This window comes from Oxyura jamaicensis, chromosome 1 (assembly GCF_011077185.1).
Source record: "Oxyura jamaicensis isolate SHBP4307 breed ruddy duck chromosome 1, BPBGC_Ojam_1.0, whole genome shotgun sequence".
NCBI lineage: Eukaryota > Metazoa > Chordata > Aves > Anseriformes > Anatidae > Oxyura > Oxyura jamaicensis.
This window is the reverse complement of record NC_048893.1, coordinates 11,909,914-11,927,141: the sequence shown is the minus strand read 5'-3', so window position 1 is coordinate 11,927,141 and position 17,228 is coordinate 11,909,914. Positions and strand designations below refer to the sequence as shown.

The window sequence follows — 17,228 nt, the reverse complement described above, 5'->3', positions numbered from 1 at the left end:
GATGGGCAGGCTATACAGAAACATTTGGATTTGCGTTTTTTTTTTCAAGAATTATTAAAGCTAAGAGAGAGCACAGAAGATAAGATGGCCCTTTGTAGGACAATTAATTTCTTAGTCCTCTCAGACTACACAGTGAATGAGACTGCAAGGGAAAATATTGTGGTAAACAGTGATTTATACAGACTTTTATTGTTGAAAATATGGGAAATTAATCAGATGCTATTTATATGTATATAAAACATTCAGATCTTCAAACTAGATATATAGATTTTTTTCCTAATACCATGAAGTGATCCAAAATGTGATACTTTTGAATGATGCATAGGAATATCTAATTTAAGAGAAAATAATTCTTCCAAGGCCATAGCCATAGTCCTAGACATAAAGAACCTAGCAGAGAACTGCAATACTGCAGGAATAGTTCCTAACAATGGGTCTCATGGTGGGATCTCTTTTTTTCTGTGGTGCATTTTATAAAAAATGTCACTTCAGGGAGGCTGGAATCTTGAGAGCACCTAAACTTCTAAGATTTTTGAAGCCATCAACCTTGCTCCCTAAATCTCCCTCAGATGTTTAAAGCATTTTTGTCAGGACTGCAGTCTGAACCAATGCTTGCACCTAGCAGCTGATGCTTTCCCAGAAGGTGGTTAATTGTGCAATGATCAGCTCTAAGCTCATAATCAAAAGAGAGATTAAATTAAATAATGAAGATACAAAATGATTTAAAAGAATTCTTTGCATTTAGGAAGTGGGTAAGGTCTGCTTTCATTAACTAGCTGATTTGTATGTATATTAATATTTTTATTTTATAAAATTGCCCACTTTTACTGATCCAAATTAACATCCTTTCCACACCTTTACATCTTAGAAAAGAAAGAGTGAATTCTGTGGCTTTACACCTGAGGGTCCATATGCTTGGGTCACCTCTACAGGAAGCCAGCAGCTGCTGAATACAAATACTGCTTCTAACACTGTGTATTTCTGTCAGCCAGTTGCTTTTTATTTTTTTATTTTTGTGAAATAAAAATGTTTTCTTCTCACTTGTGAGACACATCAGCTAGAAATATTTGGTTCTAACAAGATGTTACCATGAAACAATGCTTTTCTGTTTGGCATCTAGAATTTTCTTTATTCAGTTATTTTAGTTATAACTGTTGAGACTGTATTTAGAAAAGAGTAACTTTCCTGTTTTTGCACTATGTAGTAACAAAATGTCAAAAATGATCAGTTAAGGGGGGAAAAAATCATACCTGTACTTTATCTATTAAACCCTCTGGCAGATAAATTCTTGTGATCTTTTTTAATGTTAGCAGATACAGATAGTAAACCAAGCAAGTGAACCTTCCTGAGCCAGCTGTCCTTTTCAATGTTATACAGCTGATCACATGAATATTTATTATGTCCTCAATTCTCAAAAGGTGCAAGAGTTTTCATTCAACCAGCAGGCTCCAGCATATCAAGTTTTAATTGGAAGAATATATTAAATGTAAATATCAGTAGTTTCATTGCTCCTGAAGAATCTGAAATGTGGGAAGCTTGTATACAGTAGAGTTTCTGTCAAAGCTAATCTTAGAATCAAGATAAAATATGTTCCTGAAATTTATGATTTTTTTTTTGTATGTCATACTCATTTGGAGAAAAAAAAAAAAACAAAACACCTGTGGCATGCAGCTTACTGGCAAATGACTATACTCCCTTTTGTTTATAAGTTGAATGAACCTATGAACTGAAACATCCCATTGTGTGCCGATATGGAACGTATTTACTTACATAGCATGGCTTTGTCACAGGCATAAGAAGCTAGGTGTGAAAGAGTGCACATAGCTTAGAAATCTGATCTAATAAAAATTAGGCAGCAAAAAAAAATGATGGAAATTAGATACATAATTCAGGCTTGTCATCAAAGTAAAATGGAGCCCTGGCTCCGTGAAATCATTAGCAAAACCTTGATTACCTTGATTCCCTAGGTTTCTGCTAATAAAGCTTGCAGTGTTTCATCTTTGAAAACACATGAGCAGCCCCACTAGGTCCGAATAACCTATTTATGAATAAACTGGAGGACAAGATTCACCTAGAGAGAGAACTGGTGTGGCTAAGATCCTCCATGCTTTATTCTCAGTATCAGATAGACAATTGAGTAATTCATGCCTCCAGGCTGCAGCAGTGTGCTTTCAGTGATTTTTTAAAAAAGACCTCTTTTAACTCTTAAGGTTATTTTATTGTTATGAATTTGGAAGGGACCTCCAAAATCCCACTGCCTGACCACTTCAGTGCTAACCACAAGTTAAAGCATGTTATCGAGGGCATTATCCAAATGCCTCTTGAACAATGACAGGCATGGGGCATCAACCACCTCACTAGGAAGTCTGTTCCAGTGTTTGACCACCCTCACAGTAAACAATTTTTTCCCAATATCCAGGCTGGACCTCCCCTGGTACAGCTTTGTGCCATGCTCTCACAACCTAAATTGTATGTATTGATTTGAAAAAACTGACTCATGAAACAATGTCTTTCAGCTCCAAATTATAATATCAGTTAAAAAAAAAATCCAAACACAAAACCAAAACAAAAACCAAAGCCAACATTAGAATGTGTCTTTTTGAAGCTTAAGAGATAGAAGGACAGCTCAAGCCTGAATATCAAAGCCAAGCAGAAATGAGAAACCAGATCCTTTGCCCCCAAGTCACAACTATGTTCCACAGAAGACTCATGTTGCAGGTGTTTTTTCACTGCTCTGTTCCAAAGAGCTCCAAGCTGGAGTAGATGGATATCCTAATTTCCGAAGCTCTGTTTTCTTTAAAATTTGCAGGTTGATCACAGAAAATTGTGTGCCCAGGCAATTTCTTACTCAGGAAGAAGCATGGGTTAAATTGCAGCACAAATAACTGTCTCAGATCACACAGTTATCATTGATCAATAAGCTGATTTTTTATCTCTAAACTGCAAGGAGTTCAAAGAAACTCTGGAGCTGAATGGGACTTATTTCAGAACTGTTTTCTTCAGTCAACAGAAGCTTATCTTGGATTTAAGGTTTTTAGTTAAAACTAAATGTTTTGAGAAATGAGAGAAACTCATTTCATTAGTGCTTTTTTTTTTTTTTCTAATCCAGCAGTCATTGGCATATGCATGTAGGGGCAAATTAAAGCTGCACCACCTCTTTTGTAAAACTGGACAAAGACCATAAAAAGTATGCACAGCCTTCTGCCTTTTAAAATGTTTATTGATTATTTTTATTTTTGATTATTTGTTATGGATTAATTTAAATTTAATACATATATATATATTCAATTTATAATTGTGCTAATTGCCAACACCTGTTATGGTATGATCAATAGCGATATTGCTAATTTTCCCATTTCACTGGTAGTTTCCAGTTAACAACATTAGTTTAGAGCACATGCTTCTTTTCTAAGAAATTAGGGTGTTCAGAGATTTACAGTGGATCACAAGTTCTCTCCCTAGAAGGACCTGCATCCCAAACAAAGTTAAAGCAGTGGGAGGATATGAAATAGGTAGGGACAAGTGTATTCCATAAAGCTCAAGGACAAGTTCAATGGGAGATTTTATGGCAATTTCCAGATGGCTCCAAGTGCTTTTTGTGGGATGTAGATAGTGAACTTATCGTGATACCCTAGAAAGCTCCACAACTACGTAGTTTTACCACAGAGGACACACACTATTAAGTATTATTCTAAATGTAATTCAACATGTAGATTAATTAATTGAGTTCCTGTATTTTTAGCTGCAATATGACAATATTGTCATGTGAGACAATGCCACCTTAGACACAGCTACACTTCCATAGTCTCCAATGATGCTTGTGGCAGAATGCCACAAGCCCTGCCTTGCAGAACCACACAAGTTGGGGGTATTTTTACTGGGAGAAGCATAAAAGTATTCCTTGGGGTGGGACTTTACTAATAGGCCAGTTTGTTCAGATTAGCCATTGAGGCCTCCACACCAGCCACAGAGCCTGTGAAGACTTCCACTGAGCCCTGAGGCTACAGCCATTGGGATCCACACCAATTTGAAAGTGAAAAACTGGAGCTTATAGCTTCTAGGCATTCAGCTGAGCATGTGACACTGAATTCTTTACAGGAGTACCACTGGAGCTGCCAAAGTTTTGATAAACTATGTGTAGCCTGCCTAGCAATGGAAAGCAAAGAGTAAGGTCAAATTTAGGTGGCCCATCTGGTGAAGGAATGGGAGATAAGGCAAACTTTAATCTTGGGACAGGGTCTAGGGTAAAATGTGATAAAGTGTTTTAGGGGCAGTGGAAGTTAATCCTTTCATTAGGAACAGGCCAGGAGCCTTGCCAGGTGAATTTCTGGTTTTTAATCTCTTACTGCTCTAAGATCCTCTGGACTCTGCACTAGGCGAGATGACTTGGTCCTAGATGTACCACCCAAATACAGTTCTTTATTTATACACTACATCTTTCTTTGCTGACATAATTTTAAAGCATGCCTGACCTTGTCTATGCCCTTGCTTTGCTCTGTGAAATCTCTTCATTCAATCATTGTCACTAGTTCTCCACTCCTGATCTGCCCCACATCAGAATTTTAGTTTGTGGCAAGATAATTCCCTGTGCTGAATTAAAGAACATCCCAAGTAATGCTCTGACAAGGGGGATACAAAATTTCTGTCACTATAGAACAAAGGAAGAGAAATGAGCCACAAGAACTGGATGCTGAAGCAAGTACCAGTGAGTCAAAATTGTGTCCAGATGTAAAAGCTGGCTCCCAGCTATGTAATTATAATTTATTAAAATGACAGCTACAGTGCTGCCTATCACAAAATGTGAGAAAATAATCCATTACCTAATAACGTCCTTATTACTTATCTGCATCAAGGGTAAAAATATGCTTTTAGTATTTTGAAAATTTCTGCAAAGCAAAGGCAAGCCTGTAAATCAATTTGAACCCCTTGCAAAGCTTGTCAAGAGTAAAAATGACCAAGACTGTAGGTCTCAGAGGAAGAATGACATCCTGATTATAACACACCAGGCAGACACCTAGAGGCTGAGCTTTTGTGTATCCTCTTCAGGTCTGGGCTGACTGCAAGGAAGCAAACCCACAAGCCTGCAGATCTGATGCTGGTAGGAGCTTCTACTGACTGCATCAGTTTTACCAGTGCTTGCAGCTCAAGTTCCTAGTGACACAAGGCTCACACTTCCGTAGTGAGCAAGAGCTGTTGCAATTAGTTGATTATAAAAGTGTGTGAGAATGAGGAAAATATTTTCAGTGCATGATTAATTACCTTCTTGAGTAAAAGCAAAGCTGATACTTAGTGCTTCCAAGTCCTCAAGTCTTTGACAAGAAAGTAGAGGAGGGAATAAAGATATCAAAATAAACATTCTTAAATCAAATGAATGCTTCTTCTCTTTGCCCTGAAGATGTTCCCAGTGAGATGACTTTTCAGGCTGTGCTGTGCCTATCAGTATCTCGCACTACAAGATACTCCCTTTTCTGTCCTTTTTTGCCCATTTTGATTCTTTGCAATTCCTGTATTAATGTTTATGTTATGTTAATGTCATGTTAACTGTGTATGTGTAGGGTATATCTACACAGCACATACAGCACACATGGGGATACGTAAGCTGTCAACAAGTGCCTCTGAAACCAGAAGCACTGGAACTACAGCACAACATTTCACCAGATTAATACACTAATGTTACAAGAAGCAAGTGACTACCAAGGTACTTGACATGGTGCCATGCAGATCCATATTCTGATATTTATGTAAGTTATATTTTGGATATTATACATCCTATGTCCAGTTGATACTTACCTGCTGTTAGTAAGCTTTCTACATCTGACTGTGCATTTTAATCAAAGGATTTCACATTAATTCCAGCTGGAAGGACCTCAGGAGGTCTCAGTAGCTGCTGCTGAACTTGCTCGTTTATGTTATCTAGTACCAAAGGGCTTGAAACTTGGATGCCATGATCTAGATGGAATCTAATGAGTGATGTGTAAAGGGGGATAATCATTTCCCCTCTATTTACTGGCTATGCTTTTGTTATTACATCCCAAATTACTTAACCCAAATAAATATTAAGGAAGAAAAATGAACCTCCCTTAACATTGAAAAGGCCAATGATTTTTAGCCTATTTTTATTCCCGCTGACAGATTATGTCATTTTCAGCTTATTTTTTATTATATTTTTGGAACAGAATTCACACAGAAATGGTATTTTCTTCTCTATTCTGTCACTGTCTACAGCAAATGTCCTTTTTTAGTTCATTGCTGTTGTTTTAAACTTAGGATTTGGGTGGTTCCTGGGATCACTGAAATTCAGTGCAGTTATTATCTGAATAAATTTGCTTGTCACTTCCACAGCAGACTGCCATTTTAGGTTACTATTGGAGGTGCTCAGCTAAGGTTCAACAGTGACTACCTACATAGTAGTGGGAAAGAAAATAATATTTTGGTGGGTAGGAGGAAAGCAGGATCTTGAACCTGTGTCTGCTGTGTCCTGCAGAGCACTCCGGTCACAGAACTTTCGTTTGTTTGGGCATTTGTCTTCCTCTGCGCTTTCCTTCTCCATCTTCCCCAACCTCAGATCCTGTGAAATAATTTTCTTGAAAAATTCATGACTAGCTTAACTGATTAATGTTTGTATCTCAGTGTTCTCTATGATTTATTTTTTCCATCTGATCTTTTGCAGAGAACTTCCAATTGGCTATTATATTCAAGAAAGTGAAAACTTAGAGTCCCAAGTGGCTAATTATCCACGGCTTTGTTACAATATTACTTCTGACAATCATAGAATTTTGAAGTTCAGCTGAGGTAATGCAAAAAGAACTCTAAATATTTGCACGGTCATGAAGTATTGAAAAGTTTTCTGAGATTATTTGCTACTGTGAGGTATGGCTTTCCAGTGCTCTCTTCTTTGCTTTTCTCTTACTAATGCAGAAAAGTGATGTGTGGCCCTGAAGGTAGAAACTGTTACTTAATTTCCTCAGGAAACTGTTTTGGGCTAAAGAACAGTTTCTTCAAAACATATTTTAAATGCAAGAAAGGACTGCATTAGGGTGTAATATGCAAAATGACAAATGTTCTCACTTGTCTTGATTTTTCAGAAGTAGCTAGTACTCACAGTTTCAGATGGATTTGGTAGGAGATGTGTATCTTTTCAAAGCTTTTTATGCCTCCCACTCCCAAGGGGCTCCACTCAGTTAAATTATAGCTTTTCCAGCGCCATTTAAAACACACAATGGTGCCCCTGTACCTGCAGGTGGCACTAGATAGGACTGCAGGTCCTCTGTCACATCTGCCTGCCCTCTCCGTGGATGTACCTGAACATCTCAAATGGCGCCAGATGCAGATATCAAAGCAAAGAAGTTGAGCCCCAGCAAACATGAAAGTGAGCTATAATCCTTCATATCTGATTCTACCATGGTATTCATCATGCCCTGTACTCAGTGGTAACTTCAATACTATCTACCATCCAGCCAGTTAAAGAAATCAACCTTCCTGCACCTCTGTCTGACCAGCTTCCCTGTTGTCCAGGTGATTCTGCAGTACCCTAACTGGACAGGTGTAGTTGTGGGGTTTGCTGTGATCTCAGCTTTTGTTTCAATTTCTTGAATTTCACCTTGACCAAAAAAAAAAAAAAAAAAAAAAAAAAAAAAAAAAGTAATGTAAATCAATTGCACGTGAGTGAATGATTTATTCACATATTGGTTACCTCTCAGTTTCTCTTTGGTATACAGGAATACAGGAGCAAAGAAAACCTACTTGGTAGGTGAATTCTGTTGTGCATGGGTGAAATGGTGCCTTAGAGGCTGGATAACCTTTGGGTTTGTCCAATACACAGCAGACAAACATTGCCCCTGGAAGTGACCTTGAGAGCCCCTTCAGCTTTAATCAGTGCAGCGATTAATTAGCAGTTGTCAGATTTAAATTATTATTATTATTATTATTAAACTTGGGGCAAACTTGGAAAAATAAAAGCTGGAAAACATGATTTACTTACTTATTGTGGACCCAGACTCAGGCCTGTTCAGGGAGCTGATGATAACAAAGCCAAAACCTTCATTCTCCTTGCGGTGGATCACGACGTCGCTGGTTTGCAAGCTGTGAGAAGTAAAGCCCTCCGGGGGTGTAGCATTGCTGCTAGAGACAGCGTGATTGCTGTTAGCATAAGTTGCGTAGTCACTTCTTGGAGAACTGTGGTGCGTGGACACCGAGCCTGGGCTTCTGCCATTCTCTGGGCATGGTTCTCCTAAAATATAAGTCATACCGGTATTACAGACTGGCATGCTCAGTGGATCTCTGACTTACAGCACATTTGCTAATGGAACATGAATACACTTGACTGTCTATGGCCCAGACTACCGCAAGTATTAAGCTAGGTGCTGTAATAGATGCAGAGAGACAGGAATCTACACGATTATGCAAAGCTTTCAAGGGCAATCAGATAAAGCAAGCATGAACACTCGGTGCTAAGCTGTCTAACAGAAAGAAAACTAAGAAACAGTGACTATCTGGATTGCAAAAATGTTATCAAGCACTATTCCCTTGTCTGCTGGTTGATCTGTCATCAAGAGGAAAATGTGACTGTCTAATCCAATATAAAATTATTTGTGTTTGGATTAAAAGAATTTAAGGAGGCAGCTAACATAGAGTAATTAGCATTAGCTGCATAATGTCTTTATTACAAATTGATTAGGATGCTCAAAAGACATTTATGGAACAGAGCAGTTATACAAGGAAAAGTAATCACAAACAGTTTTTCTGTGGGTGCCATCACAGGAGCAGTCTCATTTAAAGGTTTTGAAGATGCTCTTATGTGACGAGTTGGAAAGGGCAGAAGTGACAATGGGGGCCATCCACACTTTACTGCTGCTTTATAGTAGCAAGAATAGGGAGCAACTTAAATCTTGTGGGAATAAACACTTTTTAGTACAAGCATTTTGGCAATTGGAAACAGTAAAGTTACACTTCCAGATGGAAAAAAATAAAATAATATTCCTTGCAGATCTAAGTTTACACAAATCATTATTTATTGTCATTTTTAATACAGAACTTTCAGATAAACACAAGTAATTTTTCTCTTCACAATGACAAGAGTGGCACTGCTGAACATGTGAAGAGCTTACGCATGCACACTTGCATCCTAGGAAGGAAGCTTGCAAATTAGACCTTCAGTGTGCATAAGTTAATAAAATAAACAACATCCAAGTCCAGGCTGTTGCTTTCTCAGTCGGGTGTGTCCTTTAGGAGTCCTTGTGCAACTACGAAATAAAGTGATTAGAAAGAATAAAGAGGAAGAAAAACAAACTATTATTATACTCCTGTGTTAGAATTGAAAATCTCCACGAGTTATTGAACCAAATCTGCAACTAAAGCCATAGTCAGTGACAAGAGAGATCTCATTTTCTGGCTGTCATGTTTCAGAAAGCTGGATACCGTTTGTGCCAGTATGGCTGCAACAGAAAGGAAATTATCTTACCCTGCAGAATGACCAAGAGTTGGCTTGACCATAAATGAATGCAACTGAACGCCGTTAAGTATAGTAGAAAAAAGATAAAGGAGAAAAAGCTTAAACAGCTATTTGATTGTCAATTTTGCGATAGATATTCATCAGAAAAATTACATTTTGCTTCTGCCTGTGAAATGTCATTTTAATCCTCGTTGTTCTGAATACCATATTTTCCTAACCAAATTGTTTTCCAGAGCTTGCTAGTGGTGGCTATCAGCTCCAGGCTGGGATCAGTGTCTGCAGAGCGGGGGTCCCAGGCCAGGGCTGGGTAAAACATGGACACCAACTGCCAGGAGGATGAGGGCAGCCTTGTTTCCCTCTGCTGCTCACATTCATGCTGAATTGATCAGGCCTGATGTGCTAGTACAGCATTTTGCAGTTACGCCCCACATCACTCATTTTAAAATTCTCCCACAAAGCTCATGTTGTAAGACACAAAATTAAAATCCTGTTCAGCTCCAGAAATGCTTAAACATTAATGAGTTACATGTGATACTCCCCAGCGTGGCACTCTCAGGGCCTAAGAATAACTACAGGTGTTTTACCAGGTTGCTCGATTTTGTGTGCTAGGGGACCCGCATGTCTCATAGACCCTCGTACTTAACATGTAACAAGCAGCAGTGAGGCCTGACATCCCTTCGGTGCTGCCCCTCTCTGTTACTAATCATGTCTACTGCCGGCAGAGCCGGGCAAGGCCCTAACTCGAAGCGCTCGGCGTATTACCTTGGTTATTGGCCATTTTCCTAGCGCTGGGGGAGCTGCGAGGGGGCGTCGTGCCGGGCGGAGGGGGCCCTTTCTGGCTGGAGGGCTCTAGAGTCAGTAACAGAAGAAAGTCAGTCCCACGGGAGCAGAATGGGGGGGCTACAACATGGAGGGGGCACTGCAGACATAGGGGTGGCTGTGGGGTGGCTTTTTGGCAGGGGAGCAAAGGAGAGCAGCTCAGGCAGCGACAGCAGATCTGAGGCACGGGGAGGCTGACGAGAGGACAAGCTGGAAACAGGGATTTGCTCATTTCTGGTGTCTCAGCAAAGTGCATTAACCACACCAATCTTAAAAAACTTATTAATAATGCCTCTTTCCTTGTGTACAAAAAAAAAAATCAAGGGAACAGCAGCAGCTTCTCCCATTAAAACTTTAATAGATGCTGCCACGCATATTTCCAAGTATGTGTGTTTTCCAGTAATTGCACCAGGCTATTCTAAAGGTTTTATTTACTTTAGATCCTTCATATTATTTTACGTTTATTTTCTAAACGTGTCTGCATGAAAGGAGGAACTGGCCCTGTTCCTAGCAGCCTTTTCTGCCATACAGAAAGTTTTCATCCAGCTGGCCCTGCAGTGTGTGTGTGGGGGAATCTCCAAATGACATCAGTGAGACCAGAAATGGGCTTTTAACACATACAAGAGTGAAATGAATCCTTGCCCTAAACAGTTAACAGGCTTTGAGGATTTCTCCAAATGCTTATTCACACAGTCAGCTTTGACAGTTTTAACCTAATGTAAACATTTTGTCCCAAAAGGAGACAACAGGAGACAGCACAAAGCAAGACAGCAAGGAACAAACCCAGAGCACTCATGATCACCACACCAGGGCTGCCAATGTTATATACACTTCTGAAGGAAGCAACACTCAGCTGTAGCACTTTTATCACGAAAACGAGGGACACATATTTACAATTATTTTTCTTCAAATTACAAAAAAAAAAACAACAACAAAACATTCAGTTTGTCAGCACCTGTTTGTGTTGACAGCACTGAGCTCTGTTCTTCCCAGTCTTCTTCACTCACCTGTGGGTAGCACCTTTCTCCTCACAGTAAGATTCACCTGCCCATTTCGGGCAGCGTTATGCATAAGGTCAATCACGTATCGGTGGGTTTTGCCGGCCACTGGAATCCCATCTACATACACCAGTTCATCACCAGGATGGAGACGACCATCTCTGTCTGCTGAGCCCATCGCAATTACTGCTCCTATGAGGATCTAGGGTGGCAAAGGAACAAAACCCTGATATACATACTCTGAGTGCACAGACATATGTAGCCTCCCATTTTTCCCCATGAATGCTGTATTGATTTTCCCTTTCTGTTGAAATTTAGTTTGTGACTCAGTTTAGGTGAAGAGATCTCTGTGCATCTGGAAGCTGTGTTCCTGCTCTTTGGGTGAGATTGAAGATATTCTCTTACCTTTGGTGAGGAGGTAAAATCCTAATCTAAGGTTTATCTACCTGATATATTCAAAACAAGACAATTTATCTGTAAGGGGCAATGACTTTAGATAGCCCACATTTAGCAGAAAATCTATACAGATAATTCCTTGTAAAGGTCCTCTTGACTTAAAATTAATTAGTCATAAATTAATCATTGATGCACAATGTAAGCACCTGTAATGATATACTTGAGGTCAGTGGTGGAAGTGACCTCTCTACATAAAGCTGCTTTGTGACTCTTTAGTGGGGAAAAAAAGGTGCTATATCAAATGTTATTACTCATAATGAATAATTGCACAGGTAGTAATTGATTAGCAAAATGGAAAAAGTGGAAAAATGTCAGCTTACTCTGCGCAGATGTTGTTTTCTCAAATCGACATTTAAATGTAATTTGTATGGGATATATAAACTAGCAAAAAATCTGTTCAGAACCTTTTAATGACTTTCTTCACTTTCTATGCACATAAATTCACATAATTTATTAGAAGAAGACATATATATTTTCCCTGTGGAATAACTGGTAGAACAGTCAAGATTGATTCAAACAAAACCTGCTTTCTTTGAAACAGTATTAAAGCATTCACAGAGCGTGTTCCAAATTTTCTTTTCTCCCATTCAGTGTTAGAGTGAGCACAGAATGATGGATATGACACGCCGTGTGACAATCCGCTTTAAATAATAAAAGATAAAAGCCATCACATACTGCTTTTCATGAGGAACTGAAAGGCTAGATGTTATAGTCATGCAGGTGGTCTTGTTTTTTAGTGGTCTCAGCTGCAGAGTTGGAAGCCCCCCAGCAGAGTGTTTAAATGAAACTCCCCACAAGGAGCCTGAAGAATTTTCCCCATTTTCTGTCCTCCCTTTGGCTCGCTTTTGCTTAGAAAATGTAGCAAAGAGAGAGCAAGATGCAGCATTTTCCTGTTTCCTGGTGTTTCTGGGTTCCTGTTAAGCAGTACCAGACTGAGTTCCCAGAGATGTTCTTTCAGATTCTCCATTCTGTTCTTCAAACATTGAAAGAATATGCCTCAAAGCTTTGGAAAATTCTTTGTACAAAATCCAGCTGTGAAATATGTATTTATGCTCCTTCACTGGAGAGCAAAAGAGCTATCCAAAGCCATATTTTGCTAGATGTCTACAAAGTATCCTCAAAACCTTTATATTTTTGCATCTCATATGAGTGAGATTTCTTTCTAGTTGTCTTGGAAAGATATGTGTGGTAGCCTACTTTAGCTTGTAAGATTGTAGGGGCTACCTTTCTCCTTTGGTCATTTGCAGTTTCTTTAGAATTGATTCTAGGCTGCCAAAGTATTGAACAATTTGTGCATCTTTAAAGAAATGCAAAGGCTGCTCGCAGCAAGGTGGGTCATCAGTATCTACTGCAAAGTGCAAAAACTCTTTCTAGTTTTGACAAATTAAGTAATTATTGCTGATCTTTCCAATGTCCACAGTGGAATGTGATTGTGTTACTCATCTCAGTGCTGAAACTGACTCCTGAACAAAACCAGCACAATCTAGGAAGACTGTGACAGAGCATAATCTGAAACCAAATTCTGGATTTTATTAACTCATCCTTGTTAATCTCTGTTTTGATATTTAATTTCTTTGTGACTCTTGGTAATTATTTGAATTTGTGTTTCTGTTTCATTATAACACAGTAGCTTCACGGGAGCTTAGTAAAATTTAAGAAATAGACATAAGAGGTGTAATTCATCTCACCTAATTTTAAATGTCAGTGTTGTCTAAATCCAAGCTAATCATCTGAACTCTTTCTTTGATCACTGCTAAAAGTAGGAGCTCCTAATGTATGGTCTGCATTATCCTAACTCTTTGCTTTATGGATATTTGTTATGTCTTAGAAATGTCTGCTTCTTGGCATTGAGCATAAAAAGAATCTAGATAACACTTCCCCATTTTGGGACAGCAATTTGAAATACCTTGATAAAGGTGAGTCTCTCCTTTGGAAACGCAACTTTATGTTTAGAAATATGGAAAATATATTACTCCAACATCACTTTCTCCTTGTAAGGCCCAGGTAGCTGATATAACTAGAAGGAAACTATGTTACAGTCCCTCTATATTGTCAGTATAATTGCTTTGAAAAACTTTATGTGGATTCTGCTTCTTTGAGAAACTTATTCTCTTATGCTGAAGAATCCATACTTCTTTTTAGGAACCAAAGCACAAAGACAAAAGCCAGCGAAAGCTTCTTTTTGTTCTGTGTTACCTGACTGCTCAGCAGGTGAGCTGAAACAAAAATTTCAAAGTGTCTCAGTTCTTGTTTCATAGGAAATGCAGGGATTTGGAGGACAGTCAGAAACTGCCTCTCCTTTTCTGGAGGTGAAAGGAATAGGAGTCTGTGGGTGGGCTGTCCATGGGGAAGCTGGGAAGCAGTGGAAGAGAGAAAACAGAAGTAAAAGCTCTTGTATTTTGAATACAAACTAGTTTTATATATATATATATATACATGTATATATATATTATTTTTTAAAGTGGAGTATGTCTGTCTTCTTTACTAGGGATGAGAGCGAGCAGAGAAACAAGTAGATGGGCAACAAAGAGGGAGTGAGAGTTGAGAAGGTCAGCACTATCTAATGCTAAGGCACCTTTTTGCCTTGTATGCTGCTCAGCCTTAAGCTAGGTTCTCCTTCATTCCCAGGGGCTTTGAGACATGGTCTGTGGGGAGACCTAAATCCTGTTAGACTGATACATCTGGGGGAAAAATACTTTTGTATTCGCAAGACCTGAAATGGGGGCAGTGACCTTGAGGCTAAGTGCAGGCTGAGAGCAATTGTTCAGTAGGACAGTGAATCATCTTAGGAGGTGGTTCACAGAAGGCAGCATTTCAGTCCTGCTCTTCAAAAACAGCAAGGTCCTTATCTCTCCACGATATCCAGCTATGAGTCTTTTTTGGACTTTAGAGAGTAAAGCCAGGTCAGTTCTTTGCTGAAAAAAACAACACTAGAAAGAGTTGCTTCCTCTGTAAAAGTGCATAATGCATATGACTGGGAAGCAAAGGACTCATTTCCAAATTCCTACTCTACTAGGATTTTGAGCAGAAACATAAATTCAGGACTCTCGCAACTCAGGCAAATATTCCTAACCATCAGAGTATTAGATATTCTAAACCAGTTTTCTCTCCCTCCTTTAGGCTGAAATAATTCCATTCTATATAAATAATCATCTTCTAGATGAGGCATTTGAGCTTCACTTTTCCCCTTGAGAATGTTATAAACCTCCGAACTGCAGAGCCAATGAAACCCTCACTCCCAGTTGCTACCTAGTTATCCATTTGTAATGAAAAAAGCTCTGAAGGAGAGACCAAGAGAGACTTTTTCACAGACTACTGAGCATCCTTGTAGCCAGGGCTTTCGTGGGAGGTGGGAAGTTCCACTAGATGCTACAGTCTAAAACAGGTATAGAGATTTCCAAATCTTCCATTGGTGTCAGTTCTTTGCAGGATACAGGTCCTGCTTGACAAACCTGATCTCCTTCTATGACAACGTGACACGCTTAGTGGATGAGGGAAAGGCTGTGGACGTGGTCTGCCTTCACTTCAGTAAGGCATTTGACACCATTCACCACAGCATTCTCCTCAGGAAACTGGCTGCTCATGGCTTGGACTGGTGTACACTTTATTGGGTTAAGAGCTGGCTGGATGGCCGGGCCCAGAGAGTTGTGGTGAATGGAGTCAAATCCAGTTGGAGACCGGTCACTAGTGGAGTCCCCCAAGGCTCGGTACTGGGGCCAGTCCTCTTTAACATCTTCATCGATGATCTGGACGAGGGGATCAAGTGCACCCTCAGTAAGTTTGCAGACAACACCAAGTTAGGTGCGTGTGTCGATCTGCTCGAGGGTAGGAAGGCTCTGCAGGAGGATCTGGATAGGCTGCACCGATGGGCCGAGGCCAATGGTATGAAGTTCAACAAGGCCAAGTGCCGGGTCCTGCACCTGGGGCCCAACAACCCCAAACAGCGCTACAGGCTGGGAGATGTGTGGTTAGAAAGCTGCCTGTCAGAGAAGGACCTGGGAGTATTGGTTGACAGTTGGCTGAATATGAGCCAGCAGTGTGCTCAGGTGGCCAAGAAGACCAGCAGCATCCTGGCTTGCATAAGAAACAGTGTGGCCAGCAGGCCAGCAGGGAAGTGATTGTCCCCCTGTACTTAGCTCTGGTGAGGCCGCACCTTGAGTACTGCGTTCAGTTTTGGGCCCCTTGCTACAAGAAGTACATGGAGGTGCTTGAGCGAGTCCAGAGAAGGGCTACAAAGCTGGTGAAGGGTCTGGAAAACAAGCCTTACGAGGAGCGGCTGGGGGAGCTGGGACTGTTTAGCCTGGAGAAGAGGAGGCTCAGGGGCGACCTTATTGCACTCTACAGGTACCTGAAGGGAGGCTGTAGCGAGGTGGGGGTTGGTCTATTCTCCCACGTGCCTGGTGACAGGACGAGGGGGAATGGGCTAAAGTTGCACCAGGGGAGGTTTAGGTTGGATATTAGGAAGAACTTCTTTACTGAACGGGTTGTTAGTCACTGGAATAGGCTGCCCAGGGAAGTGGTTGAGTCCCCATCCCTGGAGGTCTTTAAAAGACGTTTAGATGTAGAGCTTAGGGATATGGTTTAGTGGAAGATTTGTTAGCGTTAGGTCAGAGGTTGGACTCGGTGATCTTGGAGGTCTCTTCTGACCTAGCCTATTCTGTGATTGTGTGATTTCCTCTAACTCCTAATAGATTTCCTTTTTGGCTTCATCAAGTAGGCAAGCTTTGGGAATGTATGTTGACTGGGTTATCCAGAGAAGACAGGAAAAATGCTTAGATGGAAAATGTGAGGACGGCAGCTCAGTGGCCTTGCAGTGGGACAAGGTCCATGGCAGAAGCAAGATGCCAGAGGGACTTCAGGCCCTCCTTAAGTGTGGATGATGAAAGTGTTTTGATACTGAAGTCCTTCTGTACAGCTGCACCTTACTTAGCTTTGCAAAACCATTCCAAAATATTTGGTCTAACATAAGGTCTCTGTGTTTCAATCTGCACTGTGAAATATCTTTTTTAGAATACAGGGTGTTTGTTTCTTATTACAGGAGGCATCAGCAAGCTATTAAAATTTATCAGTGCTTCGACAGGTGCTGACAATTTTAACATAGAGAAAATTCTTTCTTTCTCAGAATCATATGTTGGTAAATGTTAATGCTTGAATGACAACTGTATTATTCTGTATGAATCTGAATACAGAATATATGTATCTATCAACTAGTTATATATTTCCTTGTAAGTAGTTCACTGCAGCAACACAGGACTCAGAACATATGAGTCTGTGAGAATAAAATGTTATCAGTATTAATTTGGCATTACTTCTCCCTAAAAAAAAACACGGTAACATCATCAAAGTTATTCTGAAGGAGTATTAATTCTCTCTTCCCTCCCATAATTTTTGTATTTATATACATATATTTCACTGTTTTGCCAAAACACACATTTCTTTTAAAAATTGTATGATTTATTATTTTATTTTATTTTATTTTATTTTATTTTATTTTATTTTATTTT

General features: G+C 39.8%; 1 protein-coding gene across 17 annotated transcripts in view; it reads right to left on the bottom strand.

Annotated features, from left to right (window-relative positions):
• Positions 1-17,228, bottom strand: part of MAGI2 (membrane associated guanylate kinase, WW and PDZ domain containing 2) — a 775,806-nt gene that overhangs the window by 54,834 nt on the left and 703,744 nt on the right. For 13 of the 17 annotated variants that reach the window (XM_035346387.1, XM_035346542.1, XM_035346624.1 and 10 more), the window contains 3 exons: positions 11,278-11,470; positions 10,214-10,300; positions 7,982-8,230 (listed from right to left, as the gene is read on the bottom strand). In XM_035346387.1, coding sequence (XP_035202278.1) covers positions 7,982-8,230; positions 10,214-10,300; positions 11,278-11,470 — 529 coding nt within the window. The remainder of the gene's footprint in view (positions 1-7,981; positions 8,231-10,213; positions 10,301-11,277; positions 11,471-17,228) is intronic. The other 4 variants (XM_035346777.1, XM_035346865.1, XM_035346950.1 and 1 more) reach the window with 1 other exon arrangement.